The sequence below is a fragment of the Vanellus vanellus genome, assembly GCF_965231255.1.
Source record: "Vanellus vanellus genome assembly, chromosome: 4".
NCBI classification, from domain to species: Eukaryota; Metazoa; Chordata; class Aves; order Charadriiformes; family Charadriidae; genus Vanellus; species Vanellus vanellus.
Window position 1 is genome coordinate 35,437,862 of NC_138909.1, and position 23,442 is coordinate 35,461,303.

General features: G+C 49.1%; 1 protein-coding gene across 1 annotated transcript; it reads left to right on the forward strand.

Annotated features, from left to right (window-relative positions):
• Positions 1-869: 869 nt before the first annotated feature.
• Positions 870-22,524, forward strand: PRAG1 (PEAK1 related, kinase-activating pseudokinase 1). The gene is made up of 5 exons (XM_082482070.1): positions 870-1,169; positions 2,543-4,377; positions 13,441-13,598; positions 17,000-17,739; positions 21,200-22,524. Exons 1-5 carry the CDS (start codon positions 885-887, stop codon positions 22,235-22,237), a joined length of 4,056 nt encoding a protein of 1,351 aa, XP_082338196.1. The 5' UTR covers positions 870-884; the 3' UTR covers positions 22,238-22,524.
• Positions 22,525-23,442: the final 918 nt, after the last annotated feature.

Sequence of the window (23,442 nt, forward strand, 5' to 3'; positions counted from 1 at the left end):
TTCGGGGAGGGGGGGGCACAGGAATGCAGGAATGTCTTGTTCCCGGGGCATTTCCTCCTGGGGAAGGAAGATGGGAAGGGATCCTTGTCTGTAAGTAATCCAAGAGCAAAACGTTTCTCCCCTTGCAGACAATGAACCGTTTCAGCGAGCTGACACTATTATTTGTGGCTCCTGGCAGACCAGATAAGAGCTTTCTGCCAGGCACTTGCTCAAATCAGTGCCAGCCCCAGCCTTGCTGATTGCCTTTCTCCGTTGCTCTGGGTGGGAGAGAAGCCTTTGTGTATGACTGCAGTAATCACAGTGGTGCTTCTGGGTGAAGGAAGGTTCTTGCCGGTCCCCCTGGTTACACTGTCGCTGATTCTGGTTCTTGTATCTCCAGGCCTTTTATGTTTCCCAGAGAGAGGATGCTGCTTTAGAGAAGGAATTCTTCCTGCCTGGCTCTGCTTGTGGGGCTGTGAACAGCTATTTCCAAGACTTCTTTCCTTTACCCTTGATCTAAACCTTGCACGTGGCTGGTTATACATGCTCGTTAAACGGGGAATTAAATCACATAGGAATGCTGCTTGCTTGATGTCTTCGCTATTACAGAGTTATGCTTAGAAGTTGAGGCTTTTTAAGTGATTGTGTGGGCTTTAGCTAAGCTGTGAAAAAAGCCTTGTAAACAATAAGCCTTTGTGATGAAGGCAGAGTAAGTATAATTATCACCTGTCCTATTAAAAATCTTCCCATTTGGGGGCATAACCAAACTAATCGGACAGTATTGTGCTTTTCCAGATAACTAGGTGGTCTTTAAGAGTGGCTCTGGGAAGCAAACACAAAATGAGCAGCGGAGGACAGTGCAGAAGACGCAGAGGGCTCTCGGTCTGAGCCAGGAGGATTTGAAGATGTCTGCGTGCAGTGACTTTGTGGAACACGTTTGGAAGCCCGGCTCCTGCAAAAACTGCTTCAACCCAAAGAGTTCCCATTGGCTGCAAACACCCCCAGACGTGGGAGCTTGTGGTGTACTCCCGAATGGAGTTAGGACCAAGCCTGAGAGCCCCGCGTTGGAAGACGAAGGTGTAAATACCTCTCCCTTCTCAAAGCCAACAATTGCTGTGAAGCCAACTATGATAAACTCAGATGTTTCTGACGCGTGGGCGGATGTGAATATGAATGCAGATCTGTCACAGGTAATGATTAATCCAGACAAAGCATGACTTCCCGTTACTTACCTCTCCTCGGGAGTGCTAGGAATATTTGTTAAAATGGTTTCCTTCCCTTTGTTTTTCCTTCCAGTCTTGACTCAGGTTTTTAAGCCTTATATTGGCTTCTCAAACTATCTTTGGCTGAAGCTGAATGAGATGTTGCTCGCAAGGCACATGCAAAGGAGCTTAAAAATACCTTGTTTGTTTAGGAAATTCCAGATTTTAAATGAGGATGTGGGTTAAAGTTATTTTCCTGTGAAGTTATACCGCAAAGAGGTCCTGTCTGATCACAGTCAGTGCTAACTGGATCCACGGTCTTCATGGGTGAGGAAGAAAGCGCCCTACCTTCCCAGCCCAGCTCCTTGAGCTCCCAGCCTTTGCCAGAGCAGTGGTGCCCTCTGGGTGTAGCACTGCTGCCTGCCTGCAAACTGGCAAGCCCTGGCTGGAGTGAGTTGCTATCGAGAGGGGTGGTTCACTTCAGTCCCTGCCCAGTTGATATCAATGCTGTCACCATGCCTGTGGCGTAGGTGTGCTTGTACCTCCCACCCTTGTCCCAGAGGAGAGGTAGGGCTTGACAGCTCTCTTCTTAGCCTCCCGTTACTCTCCCTTGCCCCTCTTCTAGGGATAAATGGCACAGGAGCTCAGGCTGCCATTGTTGGTGGGGTTTGATCTTTGTCCCTGGGACGAGTTTTGCGCTATGGGACTGGGTTCTGCCACCCTGGGATGGGGGGTGACTTCGCAGGCACGTGTTACTCCCTGCCTCTCCTGCTCCTCCTCTCCCACCGCAAGCAGGATAGATCTTCCTCAGATGAAGAGATTTTGGATACATTTCCCCACCTGCTCCTCAGTCCCTACTGCTGAGCGTAGCCAAGCTGCTAGCCCAGGGCAACCTGTGATAGTCTGTGTCTGTGCTCCGGAGCGTGCGACTCCAAGAGCAGCAGTGTGAAATGAAATGAAAATAAGCAGAGGGAGGTGCAAATATTCCTTCCCTCTCTGAATTGTTAATTGCACGGTGATTCGCAGACAAGATGACAGGTTGGACACGTTTCTGGCAGCGAACCCACAGAGAGAGAAAGGAGAATGCCTTATTTCAGTGCATTGCCATTGTTGGTAATGCAAAGATTGCAAATGGTCCAGGAAATAGGGCAAGTGTAAGTTAAGTAGAAAAGGTTTGCGGTGGTTATTGGTGGGGTGAGCACAGGGCAAAATAGGCTGTGAATGCCAGGGGACTTTTCTGTGGAGGTGGGGGTTTTTGATGTTGTTTTTGGTGTGTTTTGTTTGTTTTTTTTTTTTAATATTTCTCTTTCATTTTGCATATGCACATCCTGACAGTGCTCTTGTCTCTTTGGCCCGTGCAGGTCAGCTGGGGCATGGTGTCTGGCAAACACCTCCTTCTGAAATCAGGAGATGCGCAGCGGATCTGCCTCGACAGTTTTGGCAACGGTAGTGTAAGAAAGCCCTTCCTTCACAACCAGCCAAGCGACTGCTTGTCTTGCTGTCCTTCTAGCTACTCCATGGTGGGCCTGCGCAGCCTGGAGAGCCGAGTGGAGAGAAATGTCTCCATCCACAGCCTGGTGCTTGTGGGTGAGGTGGGCAAGCAGGAGGAGAGAGCCAAAGACAAGTTTGCCCTGCCACATCGGGCCCTCTGCCCTAATCCGTCCCCCTTGGGGGACAGAAGCACCACAAACTCCAGCCAAAACCCTTCTTCCCAAGCCAGAGAAGGAGCAGCACTCCCCTCAGAGGGCGACTGCAGTCGCCTCTCCTCCGGCTTCGAAAGCGAAGGGGGTGAGTACTGTTCAATCACAGACTGCCGCAGAGAGCACCCTGTCTTGCGGGAGCCACGTTGTGCAGAGGGGAAGGATGCCCGGTGCGAGAAGGAGAGCCCTGCTCCCTGCGGATGGAAGCAGTGGGATGCTCCAGAGGTTCCCAGGCCAAGTGGCAGGGCGGTCAAGTTCAGTGAAGAGGAGCGCAGAGCTGCGAATGTGGCTTTCTGCATCACGAAAGACCAGGGTGAGCCTCTCCCCTATGCCCTGTGTTCAGAGAGGAAAAAGCTGGTTCTCCACTCCGAGCCTGCCGCCCTCCCTGAGAGCACGGGGAGCAACAAGGCAGCTGCCTTTGCTTTGTCCCAGGAGGACGAGGACTCACCTCTGCCTGGAGAGCCCTCTGCCACCGGAGGCCCCTGGCCTGAGGGTTCAAGCACTCCTCAGCAGGCTCTGGTGGAGCCGCAGCGCCCTCGCCTTGCCGAGCCAGCCCACAGTGATCCCATCTACGCCGAGAGCACCAAGAGGAAAAAGGCACAGCTGAAGGCTGTCAGCGGCCAGGCAAAAGCAGAGAAGCTGGCCCATGGCACTGGCAAGGAGCAAGCTGATGGGACATGGAGGGATGGCGGCTGGGCTTTGGGTGGTGAGAAGGAATACCAGGACTCCACCGGCCAGGTGGCAGCAAAGATAACTATAATGACGGCACACACCGAGGATGATCATAAGACAATATTCCTCAGCAGCCCTGACTCGGCAGTGGGAGTTCAGTGGCCGTGCATCAGCCCCACTTCCCACCCTGATTTTGGGATTTCATCACCTGCCATTGAGCCTGGAGAGATTTTTCAAGCATCTGGAAGTGAAAACAGCCCAAGATTTCATCTGGTAGCTCCTGCCAAGACCTCAGTTACTGAGAGTCCTGCCATTCCCCCAAAGATGTCCAAAAACAGCCAGCCAGGCAGTGAGGGGAACCGTGTGCCCCCGGTAAGCTCCCATGCGGCAAGGTTTAGTGATGACAACAGCCACGATGGAGCTGGTGTTCAGCTGCTGCCACGGAGCTGTACAGATACAGGTGCCTTTGGGATGTCCCCTTCTCCATGCGCTCATATCAATGGGGTCTCTGCAGAGGAGTCCAGCAGAGGCCTTGCGGGCTCGTCCTATGACAGAAGGCAGAAATACTACACCCAAACGTGGACCAAGCCGTGCCGGATAGAAGAGGAGGAGGAGCAGGAGGAGGAGCAGGAGCTCTTAACCCACCCATGGGCAGTGGGAGTTGAGAATGGAAGAGCTGGTGCTGACCTTGTGGATGACAGCCCGATGCTGGAGAGCCAGACTGGGATCAGCAAATCATCATCTTTCTCCTTTGATTTCCCTAAAGACAAGAGCAATGGTGTGGAGTTTGCACCACCACCGCCACCGCCGAAAAAGCAGTCCAGGTACAGCCTTTACAGCCCTGTGAGTGTGTGTGTGTGTGTGGTGGTCTGTTAACCATTTGTAGTCTGGATGTTTGCTGTAGGGATTGACTGACTAGTAGGTGCTTCCCGTTCTTTTTTTCTTCCTTTTCTGTTCAAAGGTGGGTTTTCATAAGCATGGGAGGTGACTGCACGGCTGAAAACCTACTTATTTTTTAACACTGAAAAGCTGTCAGATCTTTGCAAGTCCGTGTTCGAATGCCATGTGTACTTGCAAAAGCCCTTCAGGGCTGCAAGGTAGGGCCTTGGGTCCCAATGTTCAAGTGAGAACAAGGTTCATGCCTGGGATGGCTGGTGTTTCGCAGGTCAGCTTCATTCTGTCTTGTTTTTGAATAGGATAGAAACTTGGGGTTGCGAGCTCCTCTTGTAGGTGGAACTGGGCAACTTCTCTTGGTGCTAATAGCAAGGGCCTCTGGAATCCTCATTTTCAGTTTGGTTCTAATGTCTTTTTGCTTTTGTGGTTAACTCTTGAAGCTGCAGTTTCCCAGGGAGCACTCCATGCCTGCAAGCAGGTAATTGGAGCTTGGCGAACGTGCACTCATGATGTGTGGGAGCTCCCTGGCTTCAGGCAGCCTTCCCCTCGCTGCTCTCCTGGAAGTCAGGTTTGCAGGCAGGGTGACACCAGGCCCTGCACAACAAATGTGAATGAGGGAGAGCTGTCCATCTGGGAAGGAAGTAGCTCTGCTAAGCAATTAAAAAAACAGGCTTCTGATACTGTGTGTGCATTCAGTATCTGCAGCTGTGTGTATCAAAAAAAAAAAAAAAAAGCAAAGGGAAAAAAGAGAAAATGGAGGAAGAAAAAATGATTTCCTTGCCATGCAACTAATGGATTAGGTTGTCTGGTCATAGTGGAGAGGGATACTTTTGCATTCTCTGTGTGTCCTGTATTTGCTTTATTGAGTGTGTCAGTTTTGTTACCTGGAGCTGTGTATTGCACAACAGATTTAACTCCCACTCCTTGTTTTAAAAGTTGAGAGAAGAAGGGATAGGTGTTCAAAGGAGAACTTGCTCTTGGGGTCCATGGTCAAGCTTATGCGTAGGCATCAAAGACCTCCAGGTTGAGACTGTGGTTGAGTTGGCCCATCTGTTGTTTTGTTCTCACACTGAATTTTCAATGTTTTTAGGGTTAGCCCGGGGAACTAGCATTTTAAATTGATCAAGTGGTGAAGAAATTAGGTTTCTTGAGGAAAGGGAAGGGATGAAGAAGAGGCTTTAGTTCTCTTTAATGTTGGGCTTCCTGCTGTGATGCTGTGTGCCTGCTGGAGTCAGAACAAAGAAAAGATCCACAAGCAAGTGAGCACACAGATGAGCTATATTGCCTTTAAATCAAAGAGGACACTAAGATGTGCTTTAGCTTTGACCCTGTGAACTTCCTTTCATGGCTGCTGCCAGTTGGTGTCTCCTATCAGCCTGTGGCTTGGGGTTGTACTTGCCACATGAGGTGTTGTTGCAGCCCAGCAGAGCTGTGATGATATGATGCTATCGAGCAGTGATCATTTAGGAAATGGCAAGTTGCCTGCTGAAACTCCTCTAGGACCTGATTCCCTCCCTTGCAGAGCAGAGGTCACCGGGCAGGCCGGAAGGGTGGTGGCACTTAAACTCAGCAATATACATCCCGGCAACATCTTCCACTTGCAGTGCTAGGACTTCCTTCTGCTCATGGAAGAGCAGCCATGCAGAGCCCTTTGTCTGTCCTAGGGGCAAGGATGTTTCCCTGGCATTGCTTGGAGTCTCCTTCCTGCCTTCGTGAGGGCTGGAAGTGGAGGCAGGGGTCTCCTTGATGTGTCAGGGTGTCTCCTTGGCTGAGTGACTTGGACCAGTTGTGCTCCAAGCCAGGAGCATGCCCCGCTGTTGCCCTCCACATGGAGTTACGATCCGTCCTGAGGGGCATGGAGCATTTTCTGCTCCTTGGAGGGGCTTTTTCTTGTTCCTGGTGTGATTGGGCTGTGCCAACTGTAACAGTTGCTTCTCAGTCATCCTGAAAGCATCTGTGTGCTAGAAAGCAGGCAGGGAAACTGAGGTTGGAAACGCGTGGCAACCGTGACCGGGATCTCTGGCAGAGCCACAAAACCTGCCAGGTGGTTGAGGTAGGTGCTGGCATTGCTTTTACCCCCTGTGGCTGTAGGCCATGTGTTGTGCTACATGTCTTTGTCTCCTGAGCGCCTTGGTGCCTGCAGCTGAGCCTTGGGGCGCCTTACTCAAGAAGCATACCTCTCCCTCCGGCTACCAAACCCCTGCGCAGCCAGCCTGAGGACCGATTTGATCAGATGGCAGGTTTCGCAAGCCGTGCAAACCCAGCTGGTTGCTTTGTTTGTTTGCTTTGAGGATACTCTCGTTTTCGTCTCAAGCGTGGCTTCTCTGAGCATGTTGATGCAGGAACCAGGGTGGTGTTACCCGCACGTGGCGGTGGGAGGGATAGCTACGTGCACAACTGGTTAAAATCACCCTAGCGGGATTGTGTTACCCTGGGCAGTCATTGCTTGCAGCTTAGGGTCATGAAAGGACTCTCACCTGGTGCTGGAGGAACATGTCCTCTGATCCTCCTGGCCTGCAGCCAAATGCCTGAAGAAGGGAGGAGGTCTTGCACACAAAGATGACTCTGAGACAAATCCATACTCTCCTAGGCCCAGGCAGTCTGTGGACATATGCTCATCCATGATGGAAGAACCACCTATACTGTTAGGCTTATGTAGACCCTCACAAAGACAGACACCACAGCCTAAGATGTTCTCTAGTGGCACAGTTGCAAAGGTTCCTTTGATAGGATGGGTGGAGATGAAGTCAGCGTAGACCTGGTTGTGGCTCAGGCTTGGGGCTTGGGGCTTAGCAAATCAGGGTTCATTCCAGCTGCAGGAAAGGCATGTAACCATCCTTTCTCCTTCTAGATCTCAAGCTGCAGCAAGGTATTTGATTTCAGGCTGGAAAATGAAGCCTGCCTGTTTGACTATCCTAATTAAACTTAATTGCTTATTTTAAAGAAAACTTGCATGTGTGTTCAAACTAGTTTCAAAGCAGAGAAATAAAAAGTAAGTCTGTAGATTTTGTTTTGTTCATCTTGGCTCTAACAATTAAAAGGGAAAAAAGTTTTTACAGGGTAAATTCCTGCCAGGCACCGAAGAAACTCTGGTTTTGCAGTAAGCTGTCTCTTAGGATGGCGGAACGAGTTATTTTAGGGAGTTTTTAAAGTTGGCGCAAAAAAAAAAGAAAATAATGAATTTGTGCCTGTTTTGTCCTATATAAAGCTACCCTGGACCTCTTGCAACTGTTTCTTCATACAGTCCTTTTTTTCCTGCTTGTTTGAAAGATTATAGGTATTCAAGGCTTGCTTGGTCTGAAACGAAATGGAAAATGAGTTTAATTACAAGAGGAAAAAGATTGGAAAGGGAAGAAGGTGGCTGGTCTTCTTCCAAAAGCTGGGAAGGTAGTTGGCCAAGGAAAGGGCTCACCAGAGGAACTAGGATCCCCAGGACTTACATGTGCAATGATGATTTAAAGGTTCTTCAGTGTGAAGTGCTCTAGCATGGCCTTTATTTTCTTGGCACGAGGAATGAGTCTTTGCTGAAATTTATGCCTCTCTTATGCAGAGCATCAGGCTAAATGATCTTTATGGTTCCTTCTAGCCTGCAAAACCTTGGCGGTTAATTTGTTTCGTGTGCCCCTTAAAGAAAGGAAAGAGTGATGCTGGTTTGCATCTTGAGCTGTTGGCTCTTGAGCTGTTTTCATCATCATTAATACCACTTTCAAAAAGCAGTGCCTTAGATAGCGTCTGAAATTTGCTGAATGTAATTGCTTGGGGTAAAAAAGGGGTGTAGTATGGCACATCCTGACACCCACCATCGCTGAAAACAGTCAGGACAAATGAGCTTGAGATGTGCCAAGACTGCGTGTTACGGTGCTGCTGCTGCCGCTTGTTGCCAGAGGGAACAGAAAACAAGAGCATTACAAAAAACGACCATGTTGGGAATTGGATCACCAGGAAAAGAGCCAGGTTTGTTTCTCGCTGGGGAGGTGGTGCTTGCTGGCTGGTGGGACTGTGCTGTGTGTTTCTTGCCAGGAATCAGTCGGTGGCAGAGCAGCGCTGCACCTGAGACAGAATATTCCCATTTTCTTACCATTCCCGAGGCACCCGTTTGTCTTTGGATCTCAGTGTCAGGGTGTACCCCGGTGACAAAGGCAGACTGGTACATGGAGCTGCTGTGGCAATTACAAATGGAATTGGAAGTCACACGGGTCCTAAATTTTTGCACTCTTCTCTGTGACTGTGGATGACAGCAGAGACTTACTTTTTGGTATAGGACAAGCCAGATTTATGAATAAGACACTCTGGATGGCATCTATTTAAATACATAATTAATAATTAAATAAGTAAATAAAGCAAATAAGGGAGGGTATGGCTCGAGCAGGAGAGAGAATCAGGCTCCAGGACAGGGAGGGAGTACACCTTTTGGATTGCCCCCGTGTTTTTTGTCCAAAGCTTATCAGGAATTTCTCATGCTGCTTCTGCCAGTGGATCATTTTTAAAAGGCTATGATTTATCAGCCAATCTTTTAGGAGAGATTTTTTTCTTTTAAAATTAAAGTGGTTTGCTTTTCTGCGTGTTTTCTATCTTGCCACTTAAAAAAGTGCAGAGTTGGAAATTGAAATGAGATTCGTTGTCATCTTCACCGCATCGGAGCATTCAGTGATTTAATTTTTAACCCATCTACCGTCTTAATTCTGCACCCCATCCAAACTTCCCCTTGCATCTCCAGACTCCAACTCCTTGTTTCAACTTAACCTGCACTATATAAAAACTTTCTGGTACAGGGAGGAGCAGTGTAGTCCTCTGGACAGAACAAGGAGTGTTTCAAAATACTCTTTCCCTCACCTTGATTTTTGGTTTGCCCACATTTACCATCTGGTAGCAGAAGGATAAGTACAAATCCAAGGCTCAAATGTTGTATGCTCCTGTGTGCTGTTTTTTAACGGCTTTGTGCATCCAGGGGAAAATAGATGTTGGAAGAAACAGCAGTGGAGGGAGGAGGAAGATATAATTATTCAAGTTTCATGATAGACAAGCATATGGTAGAATGGTGCTTCCTCTTGTGTAATAATTATGCCCAGCCATGTGTTGTGTTGATGCTGTAATGCAGTCTGGCTTTTCCCTCTTCCGCCCATTAGCTTCAGTGTTTTATTTTGGGAGGAGGTGTCCTGTTGACATTATCACTGGCCTTGTCCTGAAGCGTGGTTTGGTTTGTGGTGGTTTGTGTGTGTTCTCTGCTTTCCTCTGCTTTCTTCCCCTGTTGTGTGATTTATAAAGCTCAGCATCTCGGTTACTTGTTCAAGTCCTGTCATCTGTGCTGAGAAGGAGCGGCCCCCTCCTGCTGGCACAGCAAGGCTGGGAAACCCTTGTGATGGGGCTGCAGAGTGGGTGCTGCTTGTGATCAGGTCTCTACATGGGGGGGGGAGGTGCCTTCCAGCATCCTCCACCACTGCCAACAGTCTGTGCATGTGATCGCCACTGGAAAGGAGTGAGCGGGAGCCTTGCAGCTCTTCCATCTGAGTCGCTTTCTCCCCCTCTCAAAACCTCCCTGTCCCTTGCATTTCTGGAGGGTAACCAGATCTGCATGTCGAATCTCGGGCAGGGAATTCAAGCCGAAGGCATGCCCAGAGTCTGAGGGAACCCTGGGGCAATATCCCAAGGCACGTGTGTCTGCTGATGTTAGGGGATCCATGCTTTGGTGCCCATCTCCACTCTCTCTCTGAGAAGTGCAAGGCACACAGTTGGTGATGATGGAGTCCCGCAGCAGCATCAGGTGGGACCCTGATCTGTTAAGAAATGTGATGTCAAACACAAGGCTGTCACTCAAACAGGCATCACGGGAAAGCCATGCCCTGGCTGGAGATGCAATGTGGGGCATGGCAAAGGATCCAGATCCCTCTGTAATATTATAGAACTCCAAACCGGGGGTGGGGGGTCGGGGGGTGGGTTGGTTTTGTTTTGGTTTGGTTATTTTACAAGACCACAGTTTTCAACCTTGACTTGTTTTAGGCAGGACTATGAGAAATGTGTGGAAAGCCAGCTGGATTAAACTGTTTAGGATGGGAAAACTGGGGAATAGTGAATGGAAAGGCTTACCCAAATATGCCAGTGTGTTGCATGGAGGATGCTGAATAATTGAAGTGTATGTAAAGCTGACAGAATAATTTGGAGAGCTGGAAATCCTGTCTTTTTAGGTTATTAGATTGGGAGAGCTGACTCTTGTGACCTGTTCTTTATGCACTGGCACATGAAGGAGGCTCTCGTGCTGCTCTTGAAGTTGCCAGTTACATTTAAGGTGCTGAGCATGAATTTTTGAAATGAAGGTAAATTAACCACTGCTACGTTTTTCTGAAGGGGACTGGAGCCCACAGATTTGAGCAAGCCAGTAGGGGGGCAATCCCACCGATTTCTTCAGGTTTAGGTGGATTGATGCTCTTTGTTTCCAATATCCTTTGGTGAAAAGGGTGAGATGGAAAATAGCAACCCGTGCCCTTGCAGCCATGCGTAGTGGAAAGGAACACTAGCAAAGCAGGCGAAGTTCGGGTTAGCTGTAAATCAGGATCCCGCAGGCTGTTGCAGTGATGGGCTGTTCAGCTCTTGGGGTGGAATTTTACTGAAATGGGAGAGTTTGACCCTAGCAAGTGTTTTCATTAATTCTTCGGTATAGTGGGCAGTATTTTAATCTGTGCAGGCTGCAGTGTGGGCTTCAAGCAGCTCGTAGGAAAAGAGGGAGATGTAAAGCAGCGATATTTCCAGGCAGTATTAGCTGGCCCGGCTGTAACATCTGAAACAAGAGCAGGATGTCGTTTAAGCAGCAAACAATTTCTATTTCGGTGTGCCTATTCAGGAACTGCATTTTACATAAGTCACAGCGGTACAGAGAGGAAACGGGGCTCTCTGTACATCTGACTTCACCGCGACATTGAGCTCAGCGAAGGCAGCAGCCAGCACCGTTCTGGCAGACGCCGCGTTGCGCCCAGGTTGCTTTGGAGGAATAGGTGTGGCTGCCGCACGGTGGACCTTGGACCCCGCTGAGCAAAGTCTCATCTCTCTCTGAGTGCGGGAATGGTAAGGCAGCTCTGCGGATTTGTGTTTAAGTGATGGGAAGGAAACAGAAATGTATCAACTTTGGGGGGGGGGGGGGGGGGGGGAAGCGGCGGGCGGGGAGGAGGGGAAGAATGTGTTGGAAAACCTCTCATCTGTGCAAATCGAGACCGGCTCTCTTGCGAAATCTTCTTCTGTTCTTATGGATTCAAATGCTTCCTTGATTCTTGCCAGGTCAGACAGTGCACCCGCATGGGTGTGCACCCATGCTTTCTTTCCCTCCAAATTACCAAAAGTTAAAGGTCTGAGAAAGTTGTAGGATAAAGATATATCTTTATAATAAAAAAAAAGACCCACGGTATTTTAAGTCTAGTTGGTTTCTTTCAACAGCATTAATTGTAACAGAGCTGAAAACCTCAGTGTGTGTCTCTCGTGCTCTCGCGCTCTCTCTCTCTCTTTTTTTTTTTTTTCCCAACTGTGACTTGTATGGTGCATTGCAAAGTTTTGTAAGTCATCCCCAAGAGGCTTGCCGTGGTAAATTCATCACTGGTGCAAGACCAGTGTCTCTGCTGAGTTATACCTGAGGTGGTTTTTAGAGACTTATTTTCATCAGCCCCTGGGTATTTTTAGACCGAGGCTGCTCAGGCAAATGAGGAAGTCTGGCAGAAGTTTCTTCCGGGCTTCTCATACACTCTGCTCTCCATGTGGTGGTGTGGACACGAGAGTAAGTGCTTTGTCTGGATGGGGAATGAAACATTTCTCAATCTTCAAATAAAAATTGCTCGTGGCATCTGCTGTGCTTGGGGGTTTTGGAAGAGGAGAGATCCTGTGCGCGTGAACAGGGTGCCACAAGAAAATGGTTGTGCACGTCTTTTGTTTGTCTTTCTCAGCAGCCATTCAGCCGTCTGATTAGGAAACGCCGGATACCTTCCAGCAAGATAGCTGGTGGAAGTCCTTTTTCTTTTTTACAAGTCTGCCTCTAATCTTTTTACATTCTTAATCAACAACGTGTTGAATTTTATCAGCAGATTGGCAGTTTTACTTAAAAAATGTGGACCGATAATCTTCATTTGCTGGCCGACAGGGAGTCTGAACTGTACCAAAGCTAGGAGTGTTTGTGCTCTGATGTGATGCCCGATTTCAACAGTTTCTGTTGTTTTCCAAGGATGAAAAAAAAAATGAAGAAAATTCAGGGGAAATTCTTTATCTTAGCAAAAAGTCCTGCTTGCCTACAACTGATTACTTAAACTGTGACCTGTTATAAGCCCCGCTTATGGTTTATTTATTTACAGGTTTTTTTAGATGGAAGCTGCATAGGTAACTGTAGGTCTTGCAGTAAAAGCTGCACAGTAGGTCCTGAGTTTGGCAGACATTTGTTTTCTGCAGAGGTGCTTCTTCATTTGGAAGGTGTCAGTTGTTACTGTGATGCACTGAGGAGACAGCAGCTGCTAGGAATGGCCTCTTCTTCCACTTATGCCTCCACCTTGAAGGAATTGGGTTCTGACACCCAGCTTCAACCTGCCCTTCGGTAAAATAGGAGTGATGCCACTCCCTTCCCTCAAGAACTTTACTGAAGGAGAATGCTGGTGGGTCCCCACTTCCCAGTGATGGTGGGATGTGGTCCAGGACCACAGGCAAAGAAGGTGCAGACTGGGGCTGGATGCTGTTGGCTCAGTGGTTGTCTCTCTGCTCAAGCACAGCTGGTTTGTCATGGGGGGCTGGCATGGGGGCTGTAAGGCTGTAACTGCTCAGTGTCAGTGCGATGCAATCCCCAGGTGCTGGAGAAAGAAGAAAAGTACACAGGAATGAGGTGCTGTGGCATGGTAAAAAGGCTGTACAGTGTCTGTGTAGATGGACAGGGACCAAGCTAAGGCTGCTCTCGGCTTGAGGCTCCATGCACAAGTATATGCAGGGTATCTTTTGTTATCTGTCTCCTGACTCTTCTCTTTCACTCTCCCTAGGCACATCCTGAAAATGAACCCGAATAATGCTGAGTTGGAGAGGGTCAGCAACAGCTCTGCTGAGAGCCTCAGCCCACCTTTCAGGAGCGTCCACGTCAGCTTCACGGCTGGCTCCACCGACAGCCTCGACTCAGACACGCAAACCGGCAGCGATGGCAGTAAGTGGCTGTTGGGTGTGGGAGAGGTAGCATCAGACCCGAGGAAGGAGTTACCTCCATCCTAAGGTCCACTGCTGGGGCAGCATCTTCAGAGAAAGGGTCATGAGAGTCTAATCACCTAGTTCTCCCAGCAACCCTCCATCTTTCCACTTCTCCTACTCTTCTGCCTCTTGATGCACTTAACATGAATGGGGCAGAGTCAGGCCACCATTGTGGGCTTTTTCCTCCTTCATTTGGCAAGTGTCAAAATCATTTATCCTGTAGATCTCCTCTTGTCTGGATAAAACCTCCATCTGAAAGCAATTGTCCTTATTCCACTTGTGCTTCATACATTGCATGAGGTGATAAGTAGCCCTGCCGTAGAACGTCTTCCATAGATAGAGTACCAGAAGGAGTCTTATACTAGAGGTGATCTCTCCCTCTCATTGTGTTCCCAGCTATTTCTTGAAGGGGAAAAAATCTGCCTGCACTCGTTTAACTGAGATTAAAAAATACTTACTATGAAGTCACTTTTTTCATTAGTGCGTAACGTAGACATGCACTAACGTGTTCAGCAGCTCAGAAAGTATTTCCTTTGCAAGAGCAGCCTTCGTGTAGTGGAAGTCCTGTCTTTCCAAGAGCAACAATGTGTAGCAATAAAATTAAGAGCCAGAGCTCTGGAAACTCCATTTTTCCACCGCTAACTTGGAGTCTGAGAGTGAGACCATGCCAGGAAATTGTACAGGGGGAAGAAAAACTCACATATGTTGGATCTTTACTTGCTGGGCACAGAAGCAATTTACTGTCAAAAATGATATGGGACAAGAGGATTTCTCTGCCTCCACTAACAGAAACAACTGTTTCAACTCATCTTGGGAAAGCTGAGTTTTTAAGTGAATAACCCGAATGCAATTTTTCTTGCTGATGCAAGCAAGAAGCTATGCAGTCAGTCACTCAGTGAGGTGAGCTCAAATTAATTGGCTATGCTGTCAGATGTTAAAATATGAAGTGAGGGGGAGCTTTTAAGCCCTTGTCATGCAGAAGGACTCTACGCTGAAGGTGTACAGTACTGTTAGGAAAGTTGTGAAAGGGTTTCATTTGTTATCCTGTGCTTGTGGCAGGGCCCAGAAGCACATGAAAAAAAAAAAGGTAAGAGCAGTTTGGCATTTGTGGGCTAGGCATGTGAACCGGTTGCCAAAGCTTCCAGCACTGACATTTGTTCTGTAAGACTCTGTCAAAGTAAATCTTGCCTCTTGAAACGGGGATTCAACTGCATGTCCTGGCAGAGATGCCTCCGTTGAGTTGCTCTTGGGCTGCATGCTGAAGAATTTCTCTTGGCTGTATCCTCTGTCAGAGCCCCTTGGACTGGAAGTGGCAAGAGATGCCATGCTGAACCATCCCTACCTGTGGCTTTTGACAGGGTTTTAACAGAGGGGATCTTTCCCACGGACCAGGCAGGGTGCGATGCAGATGTCTGGGTTTTCATTAAAACTTGGGGCACGCATCTCTGTTGAGCCATGGGATGCACAGTTAACTGTGCGGCAGCAGAACAGTTGAAACTGGAGAGCAGTCAATTGCTCGGCGACTGGGTGTACAACGCAGGCAGACACCTGGGGCAGGGGCCCAACAGGAGTCGGATAGCTTGGCACCAGGAGCTGAGGCAAGAAAGACATGTGCTGATTCGCAACATTTCCTACAGAGCTGTTTCTGAGCATGTTGTCAGAAATGGGGTGCCAAAACTGCCTTGCATTGGAAGCTCATCTTCAGCAGAAGCTGAAATCAGTGCTGCTCATTCCTGAGGTGTATCTCAACCCTGTTGCTTGGGATGGGGTGTTTAGCAGCAGGAGTATACAGACAGCCTTGGCAGTGGAGGCGACAAATGAAAATTGATGTCATGCTACCAAACTCTGGTGGGGAGGACAGGGACAGATTGTGTTGGCATCCACTTTGGTAGCTGAGAACTAGGGGATCGGCCCTCACCTCATTCTCAGGTGGTGAGCAGCTAACAGGGATTGCTGTTCTAGCACAGCTGGTATGGCTTTGAGCCTGCATGTGACACACCAGGACAGGCTGGGAGCTCGGATCCGAGCCTTTGTACTCGGAGGTTGTGTGTGAAAGCTGGTGAGTCACTAGGGTTGTGACAGAGACAAGTGCCTGCTTCGGGCTGACATGAAACTGCCCCAGGGCATTCCTGTGGAACAAGCAGAAAGCCGCTGTGAGGACGTGCCTGCTGGCAGCTGAACCCTCACCTGCAGCCTTGTGAGGAGGAAGGATGGCTTGCTACCACTCTGCAGCTTTGGAAGCTGGGTTCAAAGAAAGCAATAGAGCCAGCTATCTGCTGAGCTTGCTTGGAGCAAAACCCCACCATGCACACTTCAAGTTCTACACTTGCATGCCAGGTGTTAGCAGAACTCAAGTTTATCAAGAGTCCCACCAGTCCTTCAAGTGGCATAGAAAATTCTCTGAAATAATTATTTCTCTTAATTTCCCCTGCAGACTCCTCCACGCCTCATTCATTCTGTCTCCATGACCTGAAATGATTGCTCTTTATTTCAATATCAAATCATCTTTTGGTTTTGTGAGTTTTTTTCCTTCTCCTTCTTCCATGACATGCAACTGTATTACCTGTCTCCAGTCTGGCCAGGGTAGGAAAACAGCTGCCTGAAATGAGCCAGCCATTCCATCCCAATCTGTGTGCAGATGGCATGTAGAACTATTTGGGGTTTAGCGGTGTGTAGTGGGGCCAGGCTGCTGTCTGAGCAAAGAGGCGATAAGCTGGGGGACAGACAGCGGGGAGGCCAGATTTTTTCAGGAGGATGGAAATTGCCAAAATCCCAGGCCTTGCCTAGTGACCCTTACCCAGTGTGAGGCAGAGTCAGGTTCAATATACTTCTTGGGCTGCTCTGGTGCAGCTGGAGGGCCGGAGCTGCGTAGCGTGAGTCACTCCCTCCTTATCATGCTGTGCTGCTGAAGCACTGGGTGGCAGCTCCCAGGTGAAACGGGCTGTGTTTCAGAGATTGTCCTCATATCCCAAGTGCTTTGTTCTTACCTCCCTGTGGATGACATCACAGGTTAAATGTTTACCCTCTACTAGCTTTTTACTACTGTGTACGCAGTTCATAGGGGAGTGATTTTGGGGGGGGGCGGGCAGAAATGTCTCTAGATGGCTGGTTGCAGCCTGCTTTGCAAACCTGCCATATTAAACTGGATTAAATCCCTAACCCCTTCAGTGAAGCTTTGCGGTCATGAATAGATGAGGACTGTGTGCTAGGTTCGGATATAACCTGGCTTGCTGCTTTGTTCCCAGCCAGGGCCCTGGGAGAGGTAGGGTGTAGGGGGGTGGCAGGGATGTGGAAAGGGACCTGCACTCACAGCCCACAGGGGCCACTCATGGCATCTTCTTGTGTGTCACTGTCTCCTAGGGCACTCATCTGAGCCGAACCACTCACCCCCTCCAGCTGAGAGTCAAGTATTTCCCCCTGTCCCCTTCCTTCCCACCTCAGGTGAGGATGGTCCCTCCTCTGCCCCCAGCTGCCCGCCCCCTCTGCCCCAGAAGAAGACAGTGAGCAGAACGGTGTCCTCCCCAGATGGTTTTTTTGGAGGACAGGTGTCTTCGGGAAGAGCAGCGGGTGCTGCCAGCCCCAGGCTGAATGTCAGCCACTCCGAGAGCAATGTCTGCCTCCGAGAGGAGCCTCCCTTTGCCCACCCAGCCAGCCTGGGGGGTCGCCCCGGCGCCTTCTCCTCCTCTGAGTCCCTGGAGAAAGGCTCCAAAGGAAACGGCTACTGGGGCTCAGCCACTGGTAAAAACACAGGGGCTTGCGTCCCCAGCAGAAACCTCCAGTCCCTCTCCTCCTCGCAGCTCAGTGTGTCCAGCCAGGTGTCATCGGGCTCCAGCCTCCAGCTCCACAACCTCCTGAGCAACATGGACAGCAGGGAGGGGGTGTACGCCAAGCTGGGGGCCCTCTATGCTGAGTCCTTGCGCCGTCTGGTTGCCAAATGTGAGGACTGCTTCATGCGGGAGCAGAAGAACGAGCTGCACTTCAGTGAGAACAACTGGTCGCTCTTCAAGCTGGCGTGCAACAAGCCCTGTTGTGATTCGGGGGATGCAATATATTACTGTGCCACCTGCTCCAAGGACCCTTCTACCACCTATGCTGTGAAGGTAAGCCCACACACAGGAAGCATCCAAGCTTATCTCCATCTTCCAGCTGGGAGGATGAGGGAAAGAGCTGCAGGGTTCAAAGCTGCGTGGGGGTCTGTGGCTGAGCCGGGACTGAAACTTCAAGCTTCTTTTTCCTCCTTTCTGGTATATGGATTTGAATGAATAAGTGGGAAGCAGACTTAGTGGTACGCCTTTGAGAAGCACCATCAGCACCCAATGGCTTGTTTTCTCTGTTTGCCTTTCTCACAGGTGAGGTCTGGCAAGCAAAACCCCTTCCAAAATTGCCACTTTTTCCCTACCGCTTGCAAAAGTTAATTTGGAGAAGTATATTTTCATTGTAATGAATGCCAGTCAGATGCTTATTGCTGCAGACTAGTAGGGTCTGAAACCCAACCAGTTTCTCTAAAAAAATGTTTGTGTAAATACTATGTTGTAAACTCAGAGACATTCGCCTCTGATGACACAAGCTGATGAAAGGCTATTCAAAAGACAGTGGTTTTGCCTCTGCCTACCTTTTAAATGGAAGGTCTGACCCAGAAACCATGTGAGTGCTTATATGATCTTGAAATTACAGGTGTTAAGATATTGCAGATCTCGATTAAACAATGTGAGGCTGACCCAGACATGCTGTGTAAGGTCAGGTCTGAAATATTTTCCTGTAACTCTACAGAATCCATGTTTGAAATGGAAACTTGAGGTGCAATAGTTCAGCTCTTTGAAACCTGGATAAGCAAGCTTATCCATCCTGTTCCATGGACATCCCATGGATTTTGGGTTCTTGACCCATGTTACTACTTGAATACGGAGCCTTTAATTTCTATTCTGACTTAACCCTAGGGGCATCTCATTGCTGCTTACTCTTCAGGTTGTTTTCATAACCTAAAGTAATTCCCCAAAAAGCACTGTCAGAGATGCATTAAGCAAGAAAAAAAATTATCTCTGCTGAACCGTTTCCACCATTATGAACCCCAAGGGGATATTTTAGTTAAGTGATAGCTTTAAAGCCAGTTCATATTCTAAAGGAAGTACAGTCAACCCAACAGGGGGGCTGTAAATAACCAGAATGGAGTTAGAGGAGACCTTGCACCAACACCCCTAGTCCAACACTCAGAGCTGCAGCTTCTCTTTTGTGTTATATCTAAATCCATTGCAACTTTCCTCCCCATACCTGAGAACTACAATGGTGAACTGGTGTGCCCTTTTTCAATCTGTGGTTCCCTGTGGCATGCACATACCTTTGCTCTTGCCTGCTGTGTTAGGTGGGGTTCAGAGGCTCAGCTCTAAGGCTGTAACTCATGAATTCTTGCCAAGGCAGAAACAGCACGTTTCAATCTCTTAATGGGACTGCGTTTTTGTCCTTGTGTATGATGTGGGCTTACTCTGTGCCCTTGGCACACTGTGGAGCGCCTGAACAAAGCCAAAACCACTCCAACAGGGCCCTTCTCTGTGCCAGCGTAAAGTGAAATTGTGTTTACGTTTACACATATGCATGCCTACACCTCCTGCAATGTTCCTGCATGCCACCTTCCTTCTGGTAGCCGAAGTAGAGAGTAATTGTGAAACTTTACAACTGGCTGATTCCTAGCTGCCCCCTCCTGGCTTCTGGTACAGATTTTCTGACGTGAAAGAGATCACAGACTTGTAGTTAAAATTAAGAGTTGGAGAGCACGTGGGCAGAGGATCTGACTCGAGCCCAAGGAGCCTGCTGAGGAGCAGGAGCCAGAGTTTGGGCTGTGCACAGGCAGACATGGCTACATATAAAACAGTCAGAAGGAGCCAGGGTTACATGAAATGGCTTTAGAGGAATTAAGCCAAGATATGCTCCACGCCTTGGCTTCTTTCTCCAATTAAAGATGCGTGACTAAGCCAGCCCCAGGCTCCTACTTGGAGCTTGCTGCATGGAGAATGCCTCTGGTGCAGCCAAAGTCACAAAGAATGGCCAGCCAGGGAAGATCTCCCTGTCTTTATTTGGTTGCAGTTATTCTTCCAGAGACTTATCCATTGCAGGACTTCATCCTCATTTCCTAAGCCTTACAAGTCTTCCCTACATGGGTATGAACAAACAGGCTTGTTCGGCAGAGGGCTGGAAGGCCTCCTCTGCCTTTAAGGACCTTGTCCGTCTTCCTGCGTCCCACTGCATTAATCTGCCATCTGCCTAGCTCTCCAAAGCTTGTCTTTCCACAAAATAAGCATGCAGCCACGGCAAGGTATTTTTGTTTAGAAAACAGGACAATAGGGATTTGAAATGCCCTGTCTCCACAGTATCGTCTCATCTGAGTGAATTACCTGCAAATGCCTAGATTCAAACCCTTGCTAGAGGAATACAAAGCAGCCCACTTCTCCAGCTCCTCTCTATTCCTGCGTTTATTTTAACTCGGAGGCAAAATTGATTTCTTGTCCGATTTTGCACGCATGCTGTGACTGGCAGTGGCACGCTCCAGGGTTTGAAACCTTTTATGCCGAGTTTCAGCCTGTTGCTGATTCCTGTGGGTGAGATATAAATACATTGCTAAATAAAAGGAAAAAAAATAGTAGTGGATAATAGAAATGCCAGAAGGCCCCATACGCTAATGGATAGTCCTATAATAAACCTGGGTTTGAGTTTGTTTAGTCTTTAATGCAGTCATAAAGCTAAAATACACGAAAAAAAATAAGGATAAAAGTCATGTGGGTTTAAGAGAATCCAGATTATAAAATGCTTTCTTTCCCTCGAGTTTGCTGCACGCTCACTTATTTCTAAGCCTGTTGTTAGCTTCCACTTTCTCTGGTGCTTTTTTCCTGTGCTGATAAGTACAGCTTGTTGCTGGTTTCCCTTAGCCTTTGATCAGGGGTTTGAGAGTAGCCACTGACACAAGGAAGCAGAGTGGTTGAGGGGGATGTGAAAGTGGCTCCAGGGCTTAGGACCAGACAAGGGTTAGGTGGGAAGAAAGTGCTGGAGGTCTCTGTCTACTCCTCACTCCAAACAGGGCCACCCTCGCAGCCACGTCACACTGTGTGGGGCTTCATCCAGGCAAGTGTTAACCACCTCCAGAAACGCAGGCAGCACATCTTCTGCTACAGGCTTTGCTTTTCACTCTGCAGAATGTCTCTTAGGTTGCAGGGGGGGAAACTCGATGACATCCATGATGTAAAAGCTATGTTGCTTCTGTCAGCAATGCCACAGCCTCCAGAAATTACTCATGGGAGGACTACCTTCCTCCTTTCCTGCAAATACTGGGCATTGTCTGGCAAAGGAAGCATGCCCAGAAACACAACCCAGACATCTGGTTACTAAGGCTGGGGTGTTACAGGTCAAGAAAGATCCTCAAGCTGGGAGGTAGTTTGAAGTACTAAAGGGACCAAAGTGCACCCTGCTTCTACTGATGTCTTCCTTAGCATCTGCAAATCTCGGGTCCCTTCTGGTCCCTGACCTGTCTCTGTCAATGACTGACGAGACTTTTCTTTTGATCTCTCCTCACAGATTTGTAAAACCCAGGAGTCCAAGGTGGCTGCTTCGTATTGCAGCCCTGCAGTGCCAGTCCACTTCAACATCCAGCAGGATTGTGGGCATTTTGTGGCCTCTGTCCCCTCCAGTATGCTGCTGGCCTCAGATGTGGGGAAAAGCATGCCTGGGGATGGCTTCCATCCCTCCCGCACTGCCAGCGAGCATGACTGTGTGGTGGTCATTACCCGGGAGGTGCCAAGCCAGACCACTGCCGACTTTGTGAGGGACTCGGTGATGTTGCACCAAGCCAAGCCCGAGCAGTATGAACGTCGCGTTTGCTTCTTGCTCCTCCAGCTCTGCAATGGCCTGGAGCATCTCAAAGAGCACGGTATCATCCATCGTGACCTGTGTCTAGAAAACCTCCTGCTTGTTCCCTGCAAGCCCCCCATGAGCTGTGTGAAAGCCAAAGATGACAAACACTTACCCCGCCTCATCATCAGCAATTTTTTGAAAGCCAAACAGAAGCCAGGAACTGGAGACTCCAAACTGAAGAAGAGTCAGGCCCGGCTGGCCCCGGAGATTGTGTCGGCTTCTCAGTACAAGAAGTTTGACGAGTTTCAGACTGGTATTCTCATCTACGAGCTGCTGCACCAGCCCAACCCCTTCGAGGAGAAGGTGCACCTCAGGGAGCAGGAGTATAGCCCTGAGGACCTCCCTGCTCTGCCCAGCCTGTCCATCTACTCCCGGGGGCTCCAGCAGCTGGCCCACCTGCTACTGGAAGCAGATCCCATCAAGCGTGTGCGGATCACCGAGGCCAAGAGGATGCTGCAGTGTCTGCTATGGGGGCCCCGGAAAGACCTCACCGAGCAGCCCCTCAGCCACGAGGAAGCCCTCCGCCGGGTGCTTCAGAACTGGGTAGACATGAAGCGCGCCCTGCTCATGATGAAGTTTGCAGAGAGGGCCGTGGACACAGAGCGGAGCATTGAACTGGAGGACTGGCTGTGCTGCCAGTACTTAGCGTCGGCTGAGCCGGCCTCCCTCTCACACACGTTAAAACTGCTGCAGCTGCTCTGACCTTGGATGTGTCTGGGAGGCAGCTGAGGTTTCCTGGGTGCCTTGCGGCTAAAGGTGCACAGCCCCTTTGTATGCGAGAGGCTTGAATCTCTGCTGCAAATGCGCATTCAGCTCCTGCCCTGCACTTCGATCAGAGTGCACAAGACATGTTTAGTACCCTCAGCACTGTTAATTTGCAAGCAGGCAAAACTGGGGACCTACCCCTGTTTTGGGGTTTTTTTTTTTTTCGGTATGGTAAGTCTGTGGACTAATAAACTCCTGCCTGCGTGTGTGCATGTTTCTAATGAACGCAATGCGCAATGTACTTGAGTTGATTTCTGTGCCTGTGGGACAGTCCTTTGATCCCCATCCCCCCTAAAGCATCAGAGCCTTTTGCCTGGGAACACCACCCCTCTCCAGAGTGGGCGGCAGGGATGAATGGTTGGTTGCTTCTCCTGGGGAGCAAGAGCAACTGACATATTGCTCCTTTGCAAGGAAGAACCAGGAGAGGCTTTCAAATTCACGTCTTGAGTGGGTTTTGGCATCCATTTTGCTTCTCACTTTAAAAACAAAAATTACTGCTTGTTTCTGTGTATCAGCTATATTCTCCCCTGTGGGCAATTCAATATCAGCTGCCTGTTACCTTTGTTAGATACTAATGCAGCATGGCTTTCCTGTCTAGTGGTGCAGCCACACAGGCTGTTGACTGTGAAGGGTGAGAGAGAGCCCAGGATGGGTCTGTTTGAGAATGATGCTGCATGTCGGGAATTACCCCTTGTAAAGTTAATGAAATGGAAAATCCCCAATTCACCTCCAAGGCCTTGGGGGGGAAGTCAGGGCCAGGTTGCTTTGCTTTCCCCATCCCTCCAGCTCCCTCCCTTCACCTGGTAATTCACCTGTCCCTTGTGTCTAGCATTTATTTAATCCTTTATTTGAGAGATGAGCTGGCATGTGAAAGGCCAGGGCCACTTGCCTGTGGTCTGGGATGGTCTTATTGCTGCTGGTGTTTGAATTAGAAATGCATAGGGCTGGGTGTACTGTGGACATGCTCCTCCAACAGATGTGATGCCAGAGCAGCACGACGGAAGAGGGACAAGCTGACCTGGCCTCCCTCCAGGCTCTTTCTCTCCATCCAAACACATAGCAGCCACTCAGCTTGGTAGAGGGGCTGTGCTGCTGCTCAGAAAAATGGATTTTCCAAAAGGTTGTGGGCCGCTTTTACTCTT